The sequence below is a fragment of the Populus alba genome, chromosome 3 (assembly GCF_005239225.2).
Source record: "Populus alba chromosome 3, ASM523922v2, whole genome shotgun sequence".
Lineage (NCBI taxonomy): Eukaryota > Viridiplantae > Streptophyta > Magnoliopsida > Malpighiales > Salicaceae > Populus > Populus alba.
In genome coordinates, this window is record NC_133286.1 from 18218538 (window position 1) to 18238965 (window position 20428).

Below are 20428 nucleotides of genomic sequence, written 5' to 3' on the forward strand. Positions count from 1 at the left end.
CAATAGATAACGAATTTCTCCAACGAAAGAAAAGTAAGCCATAACTCCACTTACAAATACCAGCAATCCACTGAAGAGAGGACTACGTACTAAAACTTCCTAAAATGATGCAAACAAAACTACCCCAACCACTCTCAAATACCCAAACTTCTCTGAAGACAATGGCTTAGTTAGCAAATCCACTATTTATTCATTAGTTTTTGAAATATTCGTACTATTGAGAGAGAGAGTATATTTTTTTTAAGCATCAGCGATGGTTGCTGTCTCAAATGCGGACTGTATAAAAATAAACAAACGAAGAAACTCGGCACCCGTGGTTTTCCTGTCAGCCATCGCCGAAACTGGATGAAGAATTTAATGGGATGGGATGAAGCCATGCTACTCTGTAATTCAAGGCCCAGCAGCCTGAGACCTGATCACCCAGCTGTTTAATAAATTCTCTTCTCTTGCATTTCTGGAAAGCGGAAGGCGCTCTGAAACTGCTGTTCTTGCACGTTATATATATAGGCAGCTCCTTTAAAAATCCCATCAAAATATATGACACCACAATGTATAAATTCTTCAATGATGTTAATTATCTTCAGTTAGGTGGATTTTCTGTGGCTGATTCTCTTGCAAAACAAGCCTCTCCTCTCTCAAGTCTCAACTGTTTTGGTAGTTTGGATGATATCAGAGTTCCCCTCTCGTTTCTGTTCTAGCAGCTGAATTCGTTTTGTGTGCCCTCGAGGGCTCGGATTGGTGGGCGCGAGACCAAGCCCGTCCATATGTATAGTGGGCTCATGAAGGCCCTGCCCCGAACCCACCATTGAATGGTTGGGTTCGGACTTGAGCCCAAACATTGAAGCTGCTGTAAGTTCTTATGTCTGTGGGAATATTAATGAAGCTGAAGATAATAGGCTGTTGCCACGTGGATTGTGCTCTGACAATGGAAGCAGGGCTGATCATCAAGACAGTAACGGTTGATCAAATGGTGCTAACTGCTTAAGGAGATGAACTTAGTTTGGCCATTATTTCAATAGAAACTGGTGTACAAAATAAGCGTCCAGGAGAGTTGGTTATGATTATGTGGACAAATTAGTTAGTTCTGTTAGCCTTGGCGGGAAAGTTGGTTGAGAAGCAGTTATTGGGTGCTGTGTGTACAGGCTAAAACATGGTGTGGATCTCTCTCGATTCTATTCCTATAAAATCCTCAGAACTCCAAGGTACCCCTTGAATTATCGCAGATTCTTTAGTTCGTTTATTTGATTTCTCTGATGGAAACTGGGAATCGTTCATCAATGCCCTAACAAAAAGACTAAAAATGACACGAAAATTCAAGTGTGTCCGGGAAAATATGAAGCTATTTAATGCATCGAACTATGTCCCAGATGTACATGTAAAATTGAATTATCTCTACAAAATTTCAAAGCGAAGTTTACATTCCTTGGATTCTCTCGCGGGGTTAGATGAAACAGCAGATAATCATCTCTTTTGAGAAAAAGACACTTCTCTAACCAAGGTTTCAGGTCCCCGGCTGGTCCTGTTGTCCAATTCAAAACCTTCTGACCAGGTTTCAAGAAGACAGTCCTGTCATGCGGCAACTTGCGAGCCAACCCATTTAGTATTTGGTGGAAAGCATCACCAGGTTGTGCAGGTTGTGGGAATAACATTGCACGTTTCATGGAAGGGTTTGCAAGAAGCCTTTGTTTCCTTAAAATCACTTCTGGTGGTATAGATGTCAGGAATGTGTCCAGGTGAGGGACATCTTCCTCTGCTACAAACACTCCAATCTCCTCCCATGGGATAGCACCGGCAAATGGTAAAACAATATCATCTGCTATAATTACAGGAATGCATCCGAATACCACTGCTTCGAGCTTCATTTATCATAAGCATTACCGATCCCCCCCTAATTAAGAGGATTGATAGCATTGGGTGGGTTGGTGGCCGGCCTGTGTGGCCAGCAGAGAGAGTCGGGTTTTACCCACCCAAAAAAACAAAAGAAAAAGGTTGTAGAAGCAAGGGCGTAGAAAAAACTGCAAGCTACAGCCCTTTTTGAAACAACTGAGAGAAGCATGGGGGACTACCTGGAAAGGCAGGGCCATGTCTGACAGTATGGTCGTATTTGTTATAGAAATATTAGAAAGTATAACAGTCACCCGGTATATGTAGAACATGAGTACTGTTTAACAGTTTTAAAGTTAAATCTTCTTTTTTTCTTCTCCCCATTTCCAGGTCCAATAATGAAATTAAGAAATTTTAAAGGTGCACGTTCTTGAGTTTACATCAGCATTAACCATGTTTTATCAAGGCCCTCCGAGCACAAACTCACTAGTCAAAATCTAATCACCATGAAACCAAAGCCACACTTATCAAAATCTCCATACCTAACTAGGCTACCAATGGCAACATCTCAATGAGACTACAGGATCAGTGCCTAAGGAAACTGGGAAGTCAAACTAAAAAGGACAGAAGATGTTTAACTTAAGCATGTATAATGTAGCTTGATGACATCAAGATACTTTTGTTCTTTCAAAATGGGGAAAGATATGGTTACTAAGAAAGCGTGACCCAGCATTTAACAGTCCTACCTGATAGTGGAAGCAGGCTCCAAAGTCATGGGGCACAACAAAGAAGTGATCAGCCCCTTCTGTACGATTCCAGTAAGGCCAATTGGAGGAGATAAGCTGTATTGCACTTCTCATAATCCTTGGAGAATTGAAGGGCAACGGCAAGCCAGTAGGTGTGAGGTCACAAGTGGGGTATATAGGGGTATAAAACCAATCTGCTTCGTCTGGATTAAGGGTTCGGACAGGGCTGGATAAGAGAAATCTATGCATGAAAATTTCAGCAGCGAACATATGAGTGAGACATCTGGGGTCCTTCTGCAGTAATTTGTTGTTGTTTTTACTAGGAAGCTCATAAACATAGACTTTCAATCTTCCCACTGGATCATCTTCCAACACATCCCCAGCACTTCCTGCATTATTGAAACCCAAAGTGCATTTTGTTAGTCAAATCATACTCACGGCCAACGTAGCAAACTGCTCAAGAGAAATTAGACTAATTGAACAATTCTGTAGGGCTCATTTTTGCAGAAAGATGAAAAAAATCATCCAAGGATAGATATCAACATCTTGTAAAAGGTTTCTTGAGCATTTTCAGAAGCAAAGAAAATGCATTCACTGGCAGGCACTATGTTTATGATAGGACCATTATGGTTCATAAAGCATGAAAATCCGGCCGGAGAATTAGGCGAACGTGTCCTTTAACTCCAAATTAAAAAGGAAACAATCCAAATTACCGTAGCACTGAACTACGTACGTATGAACAAATTCCCAGAAGCTCCAAGAATTAACTTGCACATAGCTAAAACCAAATGTGTTAGAACTTGTACTCTTTATGTCCACATCCATTCTGATTCTGTACTAGCATGAGCACAGAAGCCCCCATTCTCTATATTGCAATCTTGCAAAACTTCAAGTTGAAAGATCAAACTAAAAATAAAGCATCGTAAAAAAGCAACAGCAAACAATCAAACAAAACAAAATGAAGTCTAACAAAAACAAATAAAACCTAACCTACAAAAAATGAAAACAGCTTAAATTCCAATATAAAGTGAGACGTGAAGTAGATAAAAGAATTGCATCTGAAATCCTCTCTGTGCGTAGCCTTTGATCAGCATTTTTTCCATCACCAAGCCCGAAAACAATAACCACAACAAAAAACCACAAGCACACCCTCATTTTTTCAACCCCCGGACCAGAATCTCGACTAAAAACCGAAATGGGTCTTCAGGGTGAGTCCAAAAAAAAAAAGCAAAATGTAATGTTTATGAAGAGTCTATGGTTGATAAGTCATATTGATGAGTAGTTGAGGAGTTTACTTCTAGTTTGGGTTATGGGACTGAATATGAAAAGAAAGGAGAAGAAGGGTCGTTTCTTCAGGTAAAGATTGAAAGGGAAAGAAGCAGAGAAGAATTTGCTTGAAGAAACAGAGAAAGACAGCATTTTTTATTTCTTTTGACATGTAAATGCAGCAGACAACAAATCTTACAGTATATTTTTGTGGGTTAAGTGAAAGCTTTGGTTGTTTTGCCGGTTTGATGACAGGTCTATCTCGTTGCCTTGGATTAACTAACAAAGACCTCTTACCTCTTTGGCTCCAGTTTTTTAAACCTACGGTGGTTTCTTTTCTGATAGCCTATATGCGGCGCCGTTTTGAAGCTTCTTCTCTTCTTTCTTTTTTAAATATATTTTTTTCAACAAAACTAAATTACAGTATAATTGTAATCAGTCATTGTCTTGATGAAATTTCAATGGAAGATTTTCACTGTGATGCAGGTGGCTTAGTGAAAAAGCTCATTATCAAATCATGCTTAATTTTTGTCAAGAAGTTTATGTTCAATTCTATAAACGGTTCGTAGGTTGTAATCACGAAAAGATCTTCAAATTAAATTTAGAAAGTGTTCTTCGAGCTAATTTTATTATTATTTTTTATTAATTATTTTTAGATTTTATAGTTTTTTAAAAACTTTTATTATGTTATTTTTTTATTTATTTTTTTATTATTTGTTTAAACTGAGTTTTGGGTTTCATAAAAAAATTATAAACCTTAAAAAGACAAACTATTTAAAAAAATATATTCAATAATAAAGATTTGAATTGAAATTTAAATATAAAATAAGAAAAGAGTTGCTTCTTCAAGTTAACCATGAAATATATGTAAAGAGAATTAAAACAACATTATTTTGAAATTTATCAGGTTAAAATTAGGTTAATTAGTTGATTATAAGTTTAATTGGGCCAACTCTTTAACTGGTTTAATTTTAAATTTTATTAAAATTGAATCTTGAGTCACGGTCTATCTTTAACATTATTCTTCAATATTGTTTTATATATTTTTTAAAAAATATATATATTGTTCCCATGATTTGCATATAAAAAATTAAGAAATAAAACCTATTTATTGAATCGCAAGACCGGCCCTTTAAAATTACAATATAATTTTTTTTCAATGGATAAAATCACGTGCGCAAACATATGGAGCTAATGGTCTCGCAATATATTATTTTTCCTAATCAGTGAGCGAGCACATCTATTTCTGGCTGGAAATCTTCAATATCCTATAATTTTATTTCTAGTTTTTAAAAAATTCCAATGTCGTCCTTGACCATACAAGAGCTACACAGAGGAAACTTTGTTCTAGGATTTTAGAATTTTGAGGGAAATTGTTGCTTTTATAAGGGTTTGGAAGCAAGAGGATAGAGGAAATAATCGGTGTTGCCGGTCAGGAGCCTGCTGATCAAAACTTTTCACAGATTATGGGTTTAATAGTCGAAAAGTTTTAAACCGGGGAAATTTGAAGGGTAACTTTGGTCAATATTAAAAAAAAATTTTAAAAAAAAGAACTTAGGAATTTATTATGGATACAGGCTCGTTCACTATATATTATAATAATATAATTATAAATATACCCTTTAATAAAAATCAACGATGTGATTATCAGGTTTAATATGATATTTCTACAAAGTTTATTAATTGTTATTAAATTAATTAGGAATATAATAATATTTTCTGATTTTTAAAGCATGGTGGAATGACTAAATAATTATTATTGATAACAAAATTTATTTAATCGGATTCTAAAGGCTTCTTTGAATTTTCATTTAAATTTTCTAGTTATAATTAAGATAAATGAGAGATAATTTGATATTTTAAAATAAATAAAATATTATTTAAACATCAAAACTAACTAACTCGTGCTCCGCTGTTTTCAAACCACATATGCGGCGGACTGCGGTGGCCAGGGATGGCCTCCATTGATGTTATTGAAAGAGTTTTAGTGGACCCTCTCTCTAGAGAGCACGAGCAGTTTAGAGACCTTTGATTGGGCGACCATATTTACATTCTTTTGATCACTTTATTTAATGTAGTCAAAACAATAACTGGAATATTAAGTTTCTCTTATTTAATGTAGTCAAATCAATAACTGGAATACATTTCTCTTGTTTTTTGTTAAAAAATATTATCAGCGCCGAACACCAACATAGTGGGCGGCAAGAATACTATCTTTTTCACGAATGCCTTTTCTTCTGCTGCCTTTGGATATTGAATTTCTCATTGCGCCACCGTGTTGACTATTGTACAAATGTAATTCCTCTTCTTCTTTTTTTAATGCCAAGCAACCCTGTTACGGACCTTGAGAGCTGTATATCTCTAAACTTGTACCATATTTTATAATTGTGTTTTAAAATATAATTATGGTTATTTTTTAAAATATTTTTTTTTATTTTAAAAAAATTATTTTTAATATCAGTGCATCAAAATAATCTAAAAATATCAAAATTATGTTAATTTAAAGTAAAAAAAATAAAATTTAATTTTTTTAAAAAACACTTTTAAAACACAAAAATAAACAAATACACTACAATTAGTCTATTTGCACTCATGGCTAATCGAGAAATTAGATATTTTCCCACCTTTTCTCCCCCGAAAAACGAAAAACAAAGTAAAAACTCATCAAATATTGGATTTAATAATCTTTTCACGGATAAGGAGGGGGTGTTCGACCGCGGTTGAACCAGAATCTTGAAAAGAATTTGTTTTTGTTTTTTTTAATTTTTTTTACATGTTTTTAAATCATTTTAATTTATAAATATCAAAAATATATTTTTAGAAAATAAAAATAAAATATTATTTTAATATATTTGTATATTCTTATATTTACATGCGGGAGAAAGAATGGTGTACTTGTCCAACAAACCCGCGGTAGAAAAAGTTGTTGGATTCCCACGATTCATATTTCTATAAACAAAGCACAAAAAAGACATGGCAGAATCAACGAGGTGGTTGGGAAAGATAGGGTATTAGCTTTCAAGTTATTATTATTGCTTTTCATTTTCTTTCTAATCCCTTGGATGGTTGCGAGAGAACTAATTGTTTTAGGAACACACAAATTCCAGCGCCTAACTGATTTGAAGTTTGAATAAGGAAGAACTCTCGGTATTTTCACTCCACTTTCCTCGATCATGTTAAGAGTTCCTGCTGTAGAAATTCCATTCTTAAAAATGTCTGAAACATTGATGGATATCTTAATAACTCGTAAAGTCTAAGATCATAAATGAATCATAGCTCATTGATGTTGAAGGGATCTACTGTTGATTTATATTGTGATGTAAATTTTTTTGCAAGTAAAATATATTATTTTAATATATTTTTAAATAAAAAATACTTTGATTATTAAACACTTAACATTAAATTTTATTTATTTTTCTGTGATGATTATGAAAAATATTTTAAAAATCACCTGTAGTACAATACGCATACTGACTCATTTTATTATTCTCTCTCTTTTCAGACAATTTTTGTGAGCAGAGAAGTCAATTGCTCTCATTTGTTGATGAGCAATTGAGACTTGGAGATTAGGCAGAATTTAGAAAATGGAATTCAGTAACATAGAGGAATCAAATGGGGTGATCACAGAAGAGAAAGAGAATGGAAATGAAGTCAATGAGATTGAACAAAGCAAAGTACGTCTCATGAGAGCCTTTGTTGAAAGAGAAGATCCCTCTGTCAAGGTTCTATCTTTTTTCTCCTTTTGAAGCAATATGGTTAATGGGTTTTTGTTCTCACGAGGATTAGTGAGAGATATGACAGCTGACTTGTACTTGATCATGTGTTCTTTTTGTATATGTTTTTCTGAATAAGATTAGAGAAAATTACATGTTGAGTGTGCTTTAGATTTTCATGTTAGCGGAAGAACAGAGGAGAGTCAAAATGCAGTTTTAGGCTTAGAGTTGCAGTATTAGCAAATCTCAAAAAAGAAAGGTCTAAGCTTTAGCCAAGTTGTAGCTAGATTTTGTTCTTTAGTTTGATTCTCAACTTTCTTATCTTGATTGAAGTTGTGTGTGAGTCCAATTATCCACTTCATTTACACCCTCGGTTATGTGTGTTTATTTGATTTTTCAGGAAGTGGATGATTTTATGATCCGGAGATTTCTGCGTGCTCGAGAACTAGACATTGAGAAGGCATCGACCTTATTCCAAAAATACCTAAGCTGGAGGCGATCGTTTATCCCTAATGGCTTCATAGCTCCATCAGAGATTCCAAATGAACTTGCCCAAAACAAGTTTTTTATGCAGGGTGCTGATAAGCAGAACCGTCCGGTGGTGGTGGTTTTCGGCGCCAAACATAAGCCTTACAAAGGAAATTTCGAGGAGTTCAAGCGTATGTAGTAACCCTAGAAGCTGCATATTTTATTGTTGAATCCTGTGGTAACACAGATGAGAACTAAGTTTCAAAATTGCCTTGTTCTCTATCATAGACCATAAGAGACAACAATTTTGTTTTTTTAATAGATCTGGCATGGCAAAGTAGACCTGTGTTCAACTAACTTGGAAAGTTTCTTATCCTTGCAGGTTTTGTTGTCTACACTCTCGAGAGAATATGTGCCAAGTAATTCTATCAGTTACAATTATTCATCTCCAATGCTTTTTTCTATCATGGAAAATTATATTTGCAGAAAAGGGCATGGTTGATCTATTTGAGTTACAATATCAGTATTGTATGATGCCAATATCCTATTAACTCAATCTCATTCTATGTGACTCTCCTACAACAAATCTAACCGTGTATTTTGAGCAAGATAGCTGGGTATTTTTGTTCAAGCACTATACGTTTAGAAAAAGCAATTTCTAATAGAATCCAATCAAAGAATTCTCTTTAGAGCTCATAAGTTTCAAAGAACAAGATTGATTTTGTTATTCATTGTTGGTTTAAGCAAGCCAATCATGCTTGTGCAACGTCTTGGTTTTTTCAGAATGCCAGCTGGAGAGGAAAAGTTTGTGTCCATTGCAGATCTTCAAGGGTGGGGATACTCCAATAGTGATATCCGTGGGTATCTAGCAGCATTATCGATATTGCAGGTTTGATGTCCCACCATGCAATATTCCCATATAGCAATTTTCAATTTGTTGTGTTTGCGGACTAAAGAGTCATGATGATCATATCTCACTCGCTCTTGTGCATCTTTAAAAAAAAAAAAGCATTTAGGTAAACATAAGATACACCAGCAGTGGTGCAGTTGTACTAAATTGTTGCTGTGTCTGAGATGCTTATATCAGCAGCCTGAATGTGTTTTTTACAGGATTGCTACCCAGAGAGGTTAGGCAAGTTGTTCATAGTTCATGTGCCTTACATTTTTATGACTGCATGGAAGGTGGTGTCCCCGTTTATTGACAGAAAAACCAAAAACAAGGTACCGAATCTCTTTCCTTGCCAAATACGCAGTTTTCTATGTTTTGATTGGACCAGCAAACGGGTGGACTTTATGGAAACAGTTCCACTAGCTTCATATTTTCTTGAAACTTTCTACAAATCCAAAAATTAAGAATTAAGTAAGAAGAGATCTGGATGGTGCCTGGAACTTTACGTCATGAAAATGTACCATGGGAAACCAACGAACTTTTTTTTCTGAAACCATTTCAAAAGGACGGAGTCATTTTTTATTATTATTATCGTTATGTTGTGTTGTAGTGTGGTTTATAATTCAAGGAATACACAATCTATTCTGAGTGGTAAAAAATCAATGTTTGAGGGCTGTCTATCTCAAGTTTCAGCATTGCCAAACCCACAAAATGCCAGAAATTCCAGAATCTTTAGATGTTTGATTATGGTCTACAGAACTTTGGATTCAGACTGCAAGCCATGTATGTAGGTTGGCAGTCTTTGTCTGTCTATTGTTTGCCTGAATCCATCTCTTTTCCTCTGAACTTTCTGCAGATAATCTTTGTTGAGAACAAAAAACTGAAATCCACTCTGCTCGAGGACATTGATGAGAGCCAGCTCCCAGATGTATACGGGGGCAAACTATCTTTAGTTCCTATCCAAGACGACTAACTAGTTGATTTATTACTTGTATTACCCGCTTAGTTTCGGTTCTCAGCTCTACAACTTGTAGGCATTGAGGAGTAGACAAGATAACCTATTTCTTCTGTAGATTTGAGAATTGGACACGAGAGCAATGTTTATCAGTGTTGCTTTTATGTTATATGCTCTCTTTTTTTTTTTTTCCGGAATTGGATGATGCTATATGAACTCTTAAATGGCCTCCATGGGAGATAAAAATAAATAAATCCCCAGCAATAACTGGAAATTCTGACGGGTGATTTTTCAATCCATTTGCCAGTGAAATTTTAGAACAAACTGGTGGTATCGGTCAGCCACTTGATATGATAATGACATTATTTAATGCAATAGGAGCCACCGATTCAAATTTAGGTTATCAACCACACACATGGACTTGTGATATTAGCTTCCAAAATATTAACTAAATCAGTGGTTCCCAGCAGACACTAATTACTATCGATGCGAGTTTCTGCTCCAAGCAGGACAGCATGAGGGTGTTAAAATTAAGTACCTATATAGAATCCATGTAGTTTTTGGCACCCAAATTCCTCCCTGTGTTTTCAGAACGGTGGTAAGCCCTGCACGTTTATTCCTCCAAGGGCAAGATGTTTCATGCATGTTCAGCAACCATAATTCAAATGCAGATGGCATCTTTCTAACTGCAGCTAGCTTGAGAAGTGTCCCAACGTCATCTTATCACATTTTAAAATGTAACTGAAAGATGAACATGCACGCCCAAGGGAGATATCTTAACAGCTAATACGACAGCAACAATCCCAGGTTCTGATTATTTGGTAGAATGAATTCCAAGTACAGCTACACTGAAAATTCCCCAACAAATATCCAGGTGTATTATTCAGAAAAACAATGCCCCGCCAATTGAAAGCAGCAGATACACAATCCGAATTGATAGCATTAAATGAAATGCCAACAGTAAAACAAAACAAATTTGCAAAAATGTCGCAACAATATCTATTATAAAAGAATTCCCGCCGAATTTCTCACCCAATGAGTAACTTTTCTCAACCAATGAGTAACTTGTTCTCCTCCAAGAAACTGTAAGTGGGGACCTCTAAATTAAAGGGCGCTGGACCCTTGCGAATCCTGCCAGAGATGTCATAGTGTGAGCCATGGCATGGACAAAACCAGCCACCAAAGTCACCAGCATTGGGTAATGGAATGCACCCCAGGTGGGTGCAGACCCCTACCACCACAAGCCATTCCGGGTCCTTAACCCTGGCAGCATCCTCCTGTGGGTCGCGAAGGGATGCAACATCAACACTGTTAGCCAGCTTGATATCATCTTCAGTTCGTCTTCTGATAAAAACTGGCTTTCCACGCCACTTGACTGTAACAGTAGAGCCAGGCTCAATGCTAGAGAGATCAACCTCAAGGGAGGCCATGGCAAGGACATCTTTGCTAGCAGACATGCTCAGAACAAACTTGAGGATCAAAAGACGAATTAAGGAGGCATACACAAACCTGCCACCAGTTAAGACAAAATAGGCAAAGGCACGCTTGCTGGGGTCACCCGGTGGATAACGCTCATGGTTGTGCTCGTCATAGACAATTTTTGAGGTAGGGTTCTTCAAAGCTGCTACAGTAGCCGGGAGATCTGAGATGATACCCACATCCTGTCCTGGAGTAAGGGCTCCAGAAGAAAAACCTGTAATAGTTATAAGCCATTAGCAAATTCATTACAAACCGCCGAATTTCAGACAAACAACATCAAATAACAAGAAACAATGGGCATCAAGCTTGTAAAGACATTGCCATTGATGTAAGAAGGGTAAGATCTTTCCATTCAAAAAACTATCGGTTGAGAAGCAAAGGAAATCCAGGGTAAAATAAAAGGCACTTGTGGCACATTAACCGAGTAAGAATCTGCTACCTGACACCCCCATCCCCTATTTCTACTTCTCTAGATGATTTTTTTATTTTCTTATCTTTTATTAGTAGCAGTGAGTGCTTACACACACAACACAGATATATGAATACCTAGCCTGCCATTCCATTGGTGCTTTATTACACCAACAACACAGATCATAGACATAATAACTCCCAAAATATATTTATCAGAATGTACTTCATTAAAGCTACCAAAGCAATGTCCCGGCAGTTATCAACTGCAGTTGCTCGATACACCAATGATTATAAGAGAAAAAATTGGAAGAAGTAGCACAGGCCTTCCTCCAAATGAGTACTTACACTATTTGATTCAGGTTTTGAGCTTTGAGACTGAGCTTCAACGAATATAACACTTCACAAATTTTTAATTTTTTCCAGTAGACCCTATTTATTTTTTCATTTCAAAAAACGCTTTTAAAAAATTTAATTTTTTTTTATTTTTTTTATTTTAAATTAATATATTTTCTGATTTTTTTTAATTATTTTAATACACTAATATCAAAAATAATTTTTAAAAAATAAAAAATATATATTATTTAAATATATTTATAAGTAAAAATCACTTGAAAATAAACCCCAACAATTCTCCGAAACAGCAAGCTTTGTTATGCACGCCAATTACCAAAAGTGTGGCTCGCAACTTCAAAAAACTAAATATTTGAACAGATATTCGTTCTCAAAATTATCAATAAATCCCAATAAAAAGTTAAAGAAAAATATAAAATTCGATGACACATTCATCAGAGATTTTAAATTCACTCCAAGTTATACCAAACACAAAACACTAAATTTGGTAATGGGACATCCAACAATCAAGATATGCTCCCGTCGTAACACCAAAAAAAAAAGGAATTTTCACAGTTGCTTCCAGCAATTTTACATTTAATTGAAGACAACGAAATAATAAAAAATATTTTATTCAAAAAATTAGGGTAAAAACCTTTATATTAATCTCTTTCAATTTAAAAATCTCCTCGGTCATCGAATAAACATTTTACAAATTAATAATAGAACAAAACAGAATCAAGCGCGAGGAATCAAACACAGGAAGAGGCGAGGTCTAAATCTGAGGAAAGAAAGAGGTGACCTCTGATTAGATCTGGAGTTAAGGATAAATGATAAGGGGAGAGGATGGATCTGGAAGAGGCGGCAGAATCACGACCATCGCTGAGGAAAGGATTGTTTTGAGAGACGAAGGCGGAGGTCGTCTGCGAGCACCTCCATGGTAAAGATGAGAGCCTCCTCCCTGCTACTCTCAGCATCTTATTCGTATTATTCTTCTCTTCCTCTTTGTTTTTAGCCTTGGGTTTATTTTCTCTGGAGTCTACAAATAGGAGGGGGCAGAGAGAGACAGGGAGATTGGGAGAGAGAGGTTTATAGGTTGGATTTCTCTCTCTCTCTCTCTCTCTCTTTTCTTTTTTTGACAAATGTTAATTCAAAGGTACAGCGAGGAGTCGTTCATTGCCTCGTTAAAACGACATCGTTGCTTTAGTTTCTTATTTTCATTTCATTTTATTTGTGAATTATGACGTGTGCTTTTTTTACAATTAAAATAGTCGTACTATTATAATTTTAAAAAATCTTATTATATCATTTGATAGCATATTTATGATTTTTTATATAAGAAATTACTAATACAACTAACATAATTGGCGTGGACTATTTATATAAATATGGAAGTTGCTACCCAACTTTTTTTCCTTTTCATTTTTCATTATTTTTTTTCATAAAAACTATATTTATCTAATTTCACAAAATAAAATTTAAGATAATAGGATAGATACAAAATTAAAAGAAATGATCACAATGTCTAAATTTTGATTTAAAAAACAGTTAATTTTAAAATTCTTAGAATTTTAATTTAGATTTAAAATTTTATTTTATTTATTTTTCAATCTCTAAATTTAAGAGATAATAGAGAAAATTGTTAAACATTGATAATAGAGAAAAAATTTCAATCTCTAAAAATTCAAGTTAATCACATTTTGATATATTAAAAAAATAATTTGTGTTAATGAGTTTCTCTTTAAAAAAAAAGTAAAAAAAAAGATGTTTTTTCACCCTAAACAATGTGAAGCCTCTCTCTCTCTCTGAGGAGCCTCCTCGCAGCAAAGGCAAGTCATAAACCTGGAAGTAGAAGGATCATCGAAAATTAACAGCAAAGATCAACAGACATTGGAACTTTATTTCATTTTAGATACGTGCAAAAACGATTCTACTTAGCGTGTTTGGCAGTATGGTAGCGGTTGTTTTTCAAATAGCTTTTCGTGCTGAAATACATGTCAATGATGTTTTTTTTATTTTTTAAAAATCATTTTTAACATCAACATATCAAAACGATCCAAAAAGTACAAATCAAACTTAATTTTAATAAAAAAAAAATTTCAAATTTACAACAAACACAGGTGCAAACGGTCTCATGCGGTTGCAGCGAGGATTGCTGTAGCTTCATGCACAGTTGCATGCATGAGCACTTTCATTGGAGTCATTAAGAAAACTTGATGGACCCGCAAAAAAAGCCTTCACGATCAATGGTGAGTGTGGCAATTCAGAGATGAAGACGAGTATTTATGAGTTGATGGAAAATACCAAAAGTAACACCCTTTCTTTTTTGTCTGGTCATCCAAAAGGCTTTGGCAACAAGAAAAGGGTAAGCACCAGTAAATCTATTTGCACCAAGGAACTGTATCCAAACCAAGACGAATGGAAGAGGATTCATTAAAATCTCCCTGTTTATCCCATCATACAAGCCTCCCTGTTTCCATACATCAACAAGAAAATCCATATGTACGAACCAAATTGATATAATACAAAGATATTTTAGAGCTTTAACCCATCACATTATAACTAAACTCTTCTTGTTTAACTGTTCGTCACCCATATGTACCTTTAATTTCTTCTCATCCTCCTACTTTACTAATCGGTGTCGCTAGTGGCTCTCTTCTTATTTTAAATGGATGAGCACACAAGCGAACAAAAGGATATTCATCCGAAGCCCAATATGTATATATGTATGTACCTAAAAAAATGAACCTACCAGGTTCAGCTCAACTTACCATTCCTGAAAAACAAATGACACAATGATTAATGTCTATCATAGCTAAAGAAATTCAGTTCACAAATCACAAGTAGATTTTTCTGTAATTCATCGGTTTCTTGCAGAGAGAACTGTCAGATTTGTAGGGCAAGATATTGCAGCATTGTGTAGTGTAAAAGACACGGGAGTGGTGAGGTAAATTAACCAAAAATCCAATACATGGGCATCGTCGCATGCCTAACACATTAGGGGATCACCCAGACTCTAATCCTCTACAGGTCCAGAGGAGTGATGAGGGAAATTAGCCCACACATCAGCCCATGTCTTGTGTCCATCAGTTACCGACTTCACAACTGGTGCCGCTTCTTCCACATCAACACGGATTTGATCCTTGCTATCCCTCTCCCTGATTGTCACAGAGGATATTGAATCAACTGTTATCGCAAAGGGAACCCCCAGTTCATCTGTTCTTGCATATCGTTTACCAATTGAGGTACCTATGAACAGCATTCTTACAGTCAGTCAAGCAGAGCAAAATTGTGCAGTGCAGAAATTTAAGCGACATCATAATACAATTAAGAATGTTATGGTGCTCTATATTAGAATCCTTACCACCAAAACAGAGAAAAATGTGTCCAAGAGCAACATGGCAGCAAGGTTCAAACACTTTAGACGGAAAGGTGGAACAAAATGCCTAGGAATGGTCTGAGAAGATGCACATGCAAGCACCCAGCAATTTTAGTGTTATTACCTTTTTTAGATTATCCTAATTACTGTGACCAGTGCCCTCCCTCCAAACACACAAGACAAAACCAAAAGTAAATTCAAAGCCATGATTTGCAATTAAAAAAACATATAAGTTGTGAAGATATCATGCATTTCAGAAACATTGCCCTGAGGCTCCAAGTCTCGCCTTGGCATGGAAATTTATCCAATCAAGCAATACATGCAACCCTTCATTTAATAATGTACTCTTTAGTTGTCACTATTGGCTATAACAAAAAAAAAATCCTTTTTAAGAGCATCATAGATAAATATTGCTGCTCTTTTTCATTAAACTTTCCCTCTCTTTTTTTTTTCTTTTTTCTTTGTTTTTCAAACAGGCACACTTCAGACCTTTGATTTTTGCAGATAAAATGCATGAACCCTAGCATACATGCATTCTTTCAACAAAACATCCATAAACCTGAATCATATGTCAATAATTACAACCTGAACATATTTCTTACTAATCTCACAAAGATCCCTACAACTTATGATGATTTATCTACACTCACCTGTAATATCAATCTTGTGAGAGATTCCAGCAGCAGTCAACGACTTAGAAATGATTTTGGCAACATCCTCATACTGCTGATTCTGGACGAGTGGAAACACAGTGCACTTTATAGGTGCCACAAGAGGAGGAAAACGGAAAACATTCAGCTGCTCATCCCCAGCTTTACTGGGCCTCATGTAGAAAGAGTGCTCGTAGAGACAATAGATTATACGCCCAATGCCAAAAGATGGTTCGATTACTGATGGTGTGAAAGTTCTTTGGTGTTCCTTCTTCTTCTCCTTTGAAATTGATACCATGTTCTTCTTAATTGTTACATTTTCCCCAAGAGTGCAAACATAAAATTCTACCTCTCCTTTGGTTTCCAGAGAGGCCTTCATGTCCAAAGCTTCTTTTTCATTCATTGCCTAACACAAAGAGGGGGAATCACACATTGAACAGCCACAAATAGTTTCATGATAGTTAGGTTCACTGATAAATTTCAGCTTTACCTCCAAAGCTTCAACCACCTTTTTTTGGTTACCCTTAAAAGCAAGCCCCAGCTCTTTCTTCACTGATGCTATAACCAATTTCTGATATCCAACATTAAAGGTTAAATATTGCAAGGGTTTACCATAAGCAGTTGAAATATAAGGAATTACAGAGTTTGGAGAAAAAAGAAAAATAGAATGGCGACAGGGAGTGTGATTACCTCCACCTCCTTTGGTTCTGAAAATTTTTCGTGGGCTACAAGAGGAACTCCACTTTTTTCCTGACAAAGAAATAAAATGCTCATAAGTATTTGCCATTTTTAGTTTTAAAAAATTAAAGCAGGTAAATAATTAGTACTTCCTTGCTGTACATGTTCTGTCTCTTGATAGCAAAAGCAGATACAATTTCACATATGATGCATGCTGAGTTTAAGGTGACAATAGTTTATAAATAAGCAATTTAGACATGTATGTATCAAAGAGATTCTCACCGAGTGAGCGTGCAAGTCATATGCAGATCTATCTGCAATACCAACACACTCAATCCAACCATATGAAGACTCAATCTCAGCATCCCAACAGTCTGCAGCATAGTGGGCCATTTCATTTGCAAGATGCTGCCGGAATCGCAATCGGTCTTTGTCTATACCAAGACGAGTTAGGAAAAGATACACTCTCCCAATGAAATAGCCAAGAGTTTCATTGTTGACAATTCCCTAGATGAAACAGGTCATTGGCATAGTGACAAAGAGGTAGATGTGGAAGACAAAATGGTAACTGAAAGAAATTACCACCAGACTAACCTTAGAAACAGCTTCACCAAGCTGAATTTTCTTTGCAGACTGGGCAGAGATTTGTAGTTCTCTTGGGAACATCAGGAATTCAAGATCTGCAACTTCAGAGTATTTTGGGTGAGATTTGTACTCAGGATCGACAAAATGCTCAATCTCTGCTAATGTGAATTCACGGACTCTTAAAAGGCCTTGGCGGGGAGAAATCTATACATGAGAGAAAGCATATAGTCAGATCTGTGAGGAAAAATCATGATAACAACCAGGGAAATCAAGACCATCAAGACAACTTTCATCATCATCAAAAGCAGTGAAACAAACAATTGCAACAAACACAAGGCTATATTATGAAATATTATTGGCTCAAAACAGCATTGATTTGGCATTTGAAAACAATACTGCATAAAGAACTTGAGCATGCATTATATGACTAAGGAAAGAATTAAAACCTCATTTCTGAAAGCCTGACCAATTTGAGCAGCAGCAAAGGGGAGCTTGTTCCCATTGTAATAGTACAAATCCTTAAAATTAACAAATATGCCCTGAGCTGTTTCAGGGCGCATATACCTTTAACAGAAAAAGTGGGAGATGGTTTCAGTATCTAGTAACAAGTTACCATGCCGCGTATAAACTGAAATACCACCAGCTCAAAATGCAGATTCAGCACATCATCATTATGGAAATTACATAAAAAGAATCAAATTTATGTAAAACACTTACCCAGGGCTCAAACCAGAAGGACCGATTGATGTTTGAAACATCAAGTTGAATGGATAAGGATCAGAAAGTGGATTCTTCGTGTCTGGTGCTGTAATACCATACTCCTTGATCTTCGCCCCCAGCTCCTCAGCAGAGAGATCATCCAGGATAGCAAGTACATGTTTCAGTTCTGCAGCCTTCTCTGCACTTATGCTAAGATCTTTCTGAATCTTCTCATTGCAAAAGTCCTTAAGCAAGTGATCCGCACGATAGCAAGTCCCAGTTTTTTCATCCTTAACCATAAGGTCCGTGAATTTATCCACGTGACCAGATGCTTTAAGGACAACCTCAGGCGTCACACATGGGCAATCAACCTCCAACATATTCTCCTCAAGAACAAAATGCTGGCAAAACATCACCGAAATTGTTGTTAGCACTACGGAAATGCCAAATACTCTAATTCATTTAACCTTTTACTCCAATTGGGTCGTTTTACCTTCGCTTGGAGATCAATAAAAAATAATCAAATCAAATTTTAAACTTCTAGGCCTGATTGCATTGCAATTCTTTGCTGTAATCTAAAATCCAACATTGATCGATTCAGTTTTCAACAATCAAAGCAAGACAGTGACAGAGCGATTAAATCTTTACCTGGCGCCAAAAAGAAAGAACATTAGACTTGACAGCGCAACCAGGAGGCCCATAATCATAAAGCCCAGCGACACCACGATAAATCTTAAAAGAAGGGATATAAAACAACCTCCGTTCAAGTGTGTTTACCACAGCTTGACGGAATGCTTCCTTATTAACAGAACCATCAGGACCGCTACCATTAACGGTAGCTTGAAGTTGTTTCTCCATCACGGACTTGTCTAATTTCAACGCGTTCAATTTTTCAATTGCCTCGTCGACGGTAGCCTTCTCAGCATTGGAGGCTTTGAGTGCGCGGACAGTGTTGCCTTGAGATTCGATCGAGGATTGTTTCTCGGCGAGAGCGCGTCGGAGCGAGTCCTCGGAGGCGGCCATGGCTGGTGAAGGTTTGTGGTGGATTAGGGTTGAGAAAGGGGATATTTTGGTGTGTAGGCGACGAGAGAGAGAGGGTAAATGGAGGCCAGTGGCAGTTGATGAGGAAACCAGGGAAATGAGAATGCGCATGCGAGATTGGTGAGAGGGAGAGATTCTTGTGTTTTTTGACACTAGGGTTTAAAGGGGGGTTTTATTATTAGCTCAGTGGTTTTTAGCAAGGGGTGTTTGTTATGCTGGTTAATGCAAAACCTATTCTGTGGATTCTCGAATAATTGCTGTGAGGTTGGACTTTGGAGGTGGAGGTGTGTGTTTCTTTCAAGCCCGGTCCAACAATTAATATTTAATAATTTAAATGGGAGCCAACGGAAGACAATGTATTTAAGAAACACTTTAAAAAATTAGGGTAGTGTTTGAAACAGGATTAAAATTGTATTTTTAAAAATTTTAAAAAAAAATCTAGAATTTAATATAGTTTATACTTTTTGAATTGTTTTGATATACTGATGTCAAAAATAATTTTTTTTTTTTTTAAAAAAATCATTGACATGCATTTTAACACGAAAAATTATTTAAAAAACAATTGCTACACACTGTCAAACACGCTTTAAGACTTGAGCCACCCCGGGTTCATATTTTTTTTAAGAAAAAATGTTGATTAGGTGATGTAAACATGATTTAAAAATAAAAACAAAACTAAAGACTTGGGTTATAGTTTTGTTCGCTTATAGTAGAATAATTTTATTTTAATTTGATAACATCCATGATTGTAATAAAATGATAAAATAAGAAGACACTAGAAAAAAATCTTTGAAGGTATAGAATTGGATAAAAATAGACAAAAAAAATTCAACTCATGTCATCTCAAGGTAGCATGATAAATATGTAACCTAAAAAACAAATGGTAAGCCAAACCTGGATTAACCCGCGAAACTCATGATCCATGCCATGACATCAGAGTAATATGACATTAAAGAAGTTGAAGAAAATCACAAAACTAATTTTTTAAAAAATAATAATTATGTCAAACAATGAGGATGAAAAAGGAAATAAGCAAAAGAGAAAGATGTTGACCTGCGTTAACTTTAATAACTTGTGCATTGGTTATTAGGTTAGAAGCATCATGCATGAAAAAATCATGAAATAAAATTTTCAATAAATCAAATATTGAAGAGTGATGATAAAAATTAAAATAATAAATAAATTAAAGGGAGCACAAAAAAAAAATCAACTAAAGGGTGGGAACAAATAGACAAAAAAATCTTTAACAAAATGACAAGGTAAAAAAATATGGGTTGGGATATGAATTTGAAAAAATACAATGCACCATAAATGT

The 20428-nt window shown here is 35.7% G+C and overlaps 4 protein-coding genes across 6 annotated transcripts; 1 reads left to right on the forward strand and 3 right to left on the reverse strand.

The window, feature by feature from the left end:
• Positions 1-107: 107 nt before the first annotated feature.
• Positions 108-4057, reverse strand: LOC118054413 (probable beta-1,4-xylosyltransferase IRX10). 2 transcript variants are annotated; one of them, XM_073408053.1, is made up of 3 exons: positions 3284-4004; positions 2571-2959; positions 108-977 (listed from the first exon to the last, which is right to left on the reverse strand). In XM_073408053.1, the coding sequence occupies exons 1-3, from the start codon at positions 3393-3395 to the stop codon at positions 945-947; spliced, it is 534 nt and encodes a 177-aa protein (XP_073264154.1). In that variant the 5' UTR covers positions 3396-4004; the 3' UTR covers positions 108-944. The 2 variants fall into 2 exon arrangements, 1 of the variants encoding a protein (XP_073264154.1); XR_012169404.1 differs by lacking the exon at positions 108-977 and having other exon boundaries at positions 1877-2959; positions 3304-3456; positions 3561-4057.
• Positions 4058-6748: 2691 nt separating this feature from the next.
• On the forward strand, positions 6749-10051 carry LOC118054412 (uncharacterized). 2 transcript variants are annotated; one of them, XM_035065983.2, is made up of 7 exons: positions 6749-6983; positions 7339-7558; positions 7950-8208; positions 8400-8436; positions 8801-8906; positions 9128-9238; positions 9763-10051. In XM_035065983.2, the coding sequence occupies exons 2-7, from the start codon at positions 7421-7423 to the stop codon at positions 9877-9879; spliced, it is 768 nt and encodes a 255-aa protein (XP_034921874.1). In that variant the 5' UTR covers positions 6749-6983; positions 7339-7420; the 3' UTR covers positions 9880-10051. The 2 variants fall into 2 exon arrangements, with proteins under 2 accessions (XP_034921874.1, XP_034921875.1); XM_035065984.2 differs by having other exon boundaries at positions 7356-7558.
• Positions 10052-10716: 665 nt separating this feature from the next.
• On the reverse strand, positions 10717-13205 carry LOC118054410 (cytochrome b-c1 complex subunit Rieske-4, mitochondrial). Its single transcript, XM_035065982.2, has 2 exons — positions 12884-13205; positions 10717-11554 (listed from the first exon to the last, which is right to left on the reverse strand). The coding sequence occupies exons 1-2, from the start codon at positions 13056-13058 to the stop codon at positions 10911-10913; spliced, it is 819 nt and encodes a 272-aa protein (XP_034921873.1). The 5' UTR covers positions 13059-13205; the 3' UTR covers positions 10717-10910.
• A 1607-nt stretch (positions 13206-14812) lies between these two features.
• LOC118054414 (glycine--tRNA ligase, mitochondrial 1) lies at positions 14813-19374 on the reverse strand. The gene is made up of 9 exons (XM_035065987.1): positions 18721-19374; positions 18091-18473; positions 17820-17937; positions 17383-17577; positions 17071-17295; positions 16801-16860; positions 16601-16681; positions 16111-16516; positions 14813-15330 (listed from the first exon to the last, which is right to left on the reverse strand). The coding sequence occupies exons 1-9, from the start codon at positions 19222-19224 to the stop codon at positions 15098-15100; spliced, it is 2205 nt and encodes a 734-aa protein (XP_034921878.1). The 5' UTR covers positions 19225-19374; the 3' UTR covers positions 14813-15097.
• Between the last annotated feature and the right edge of the window lie 1054 nt (positions 19375-20428).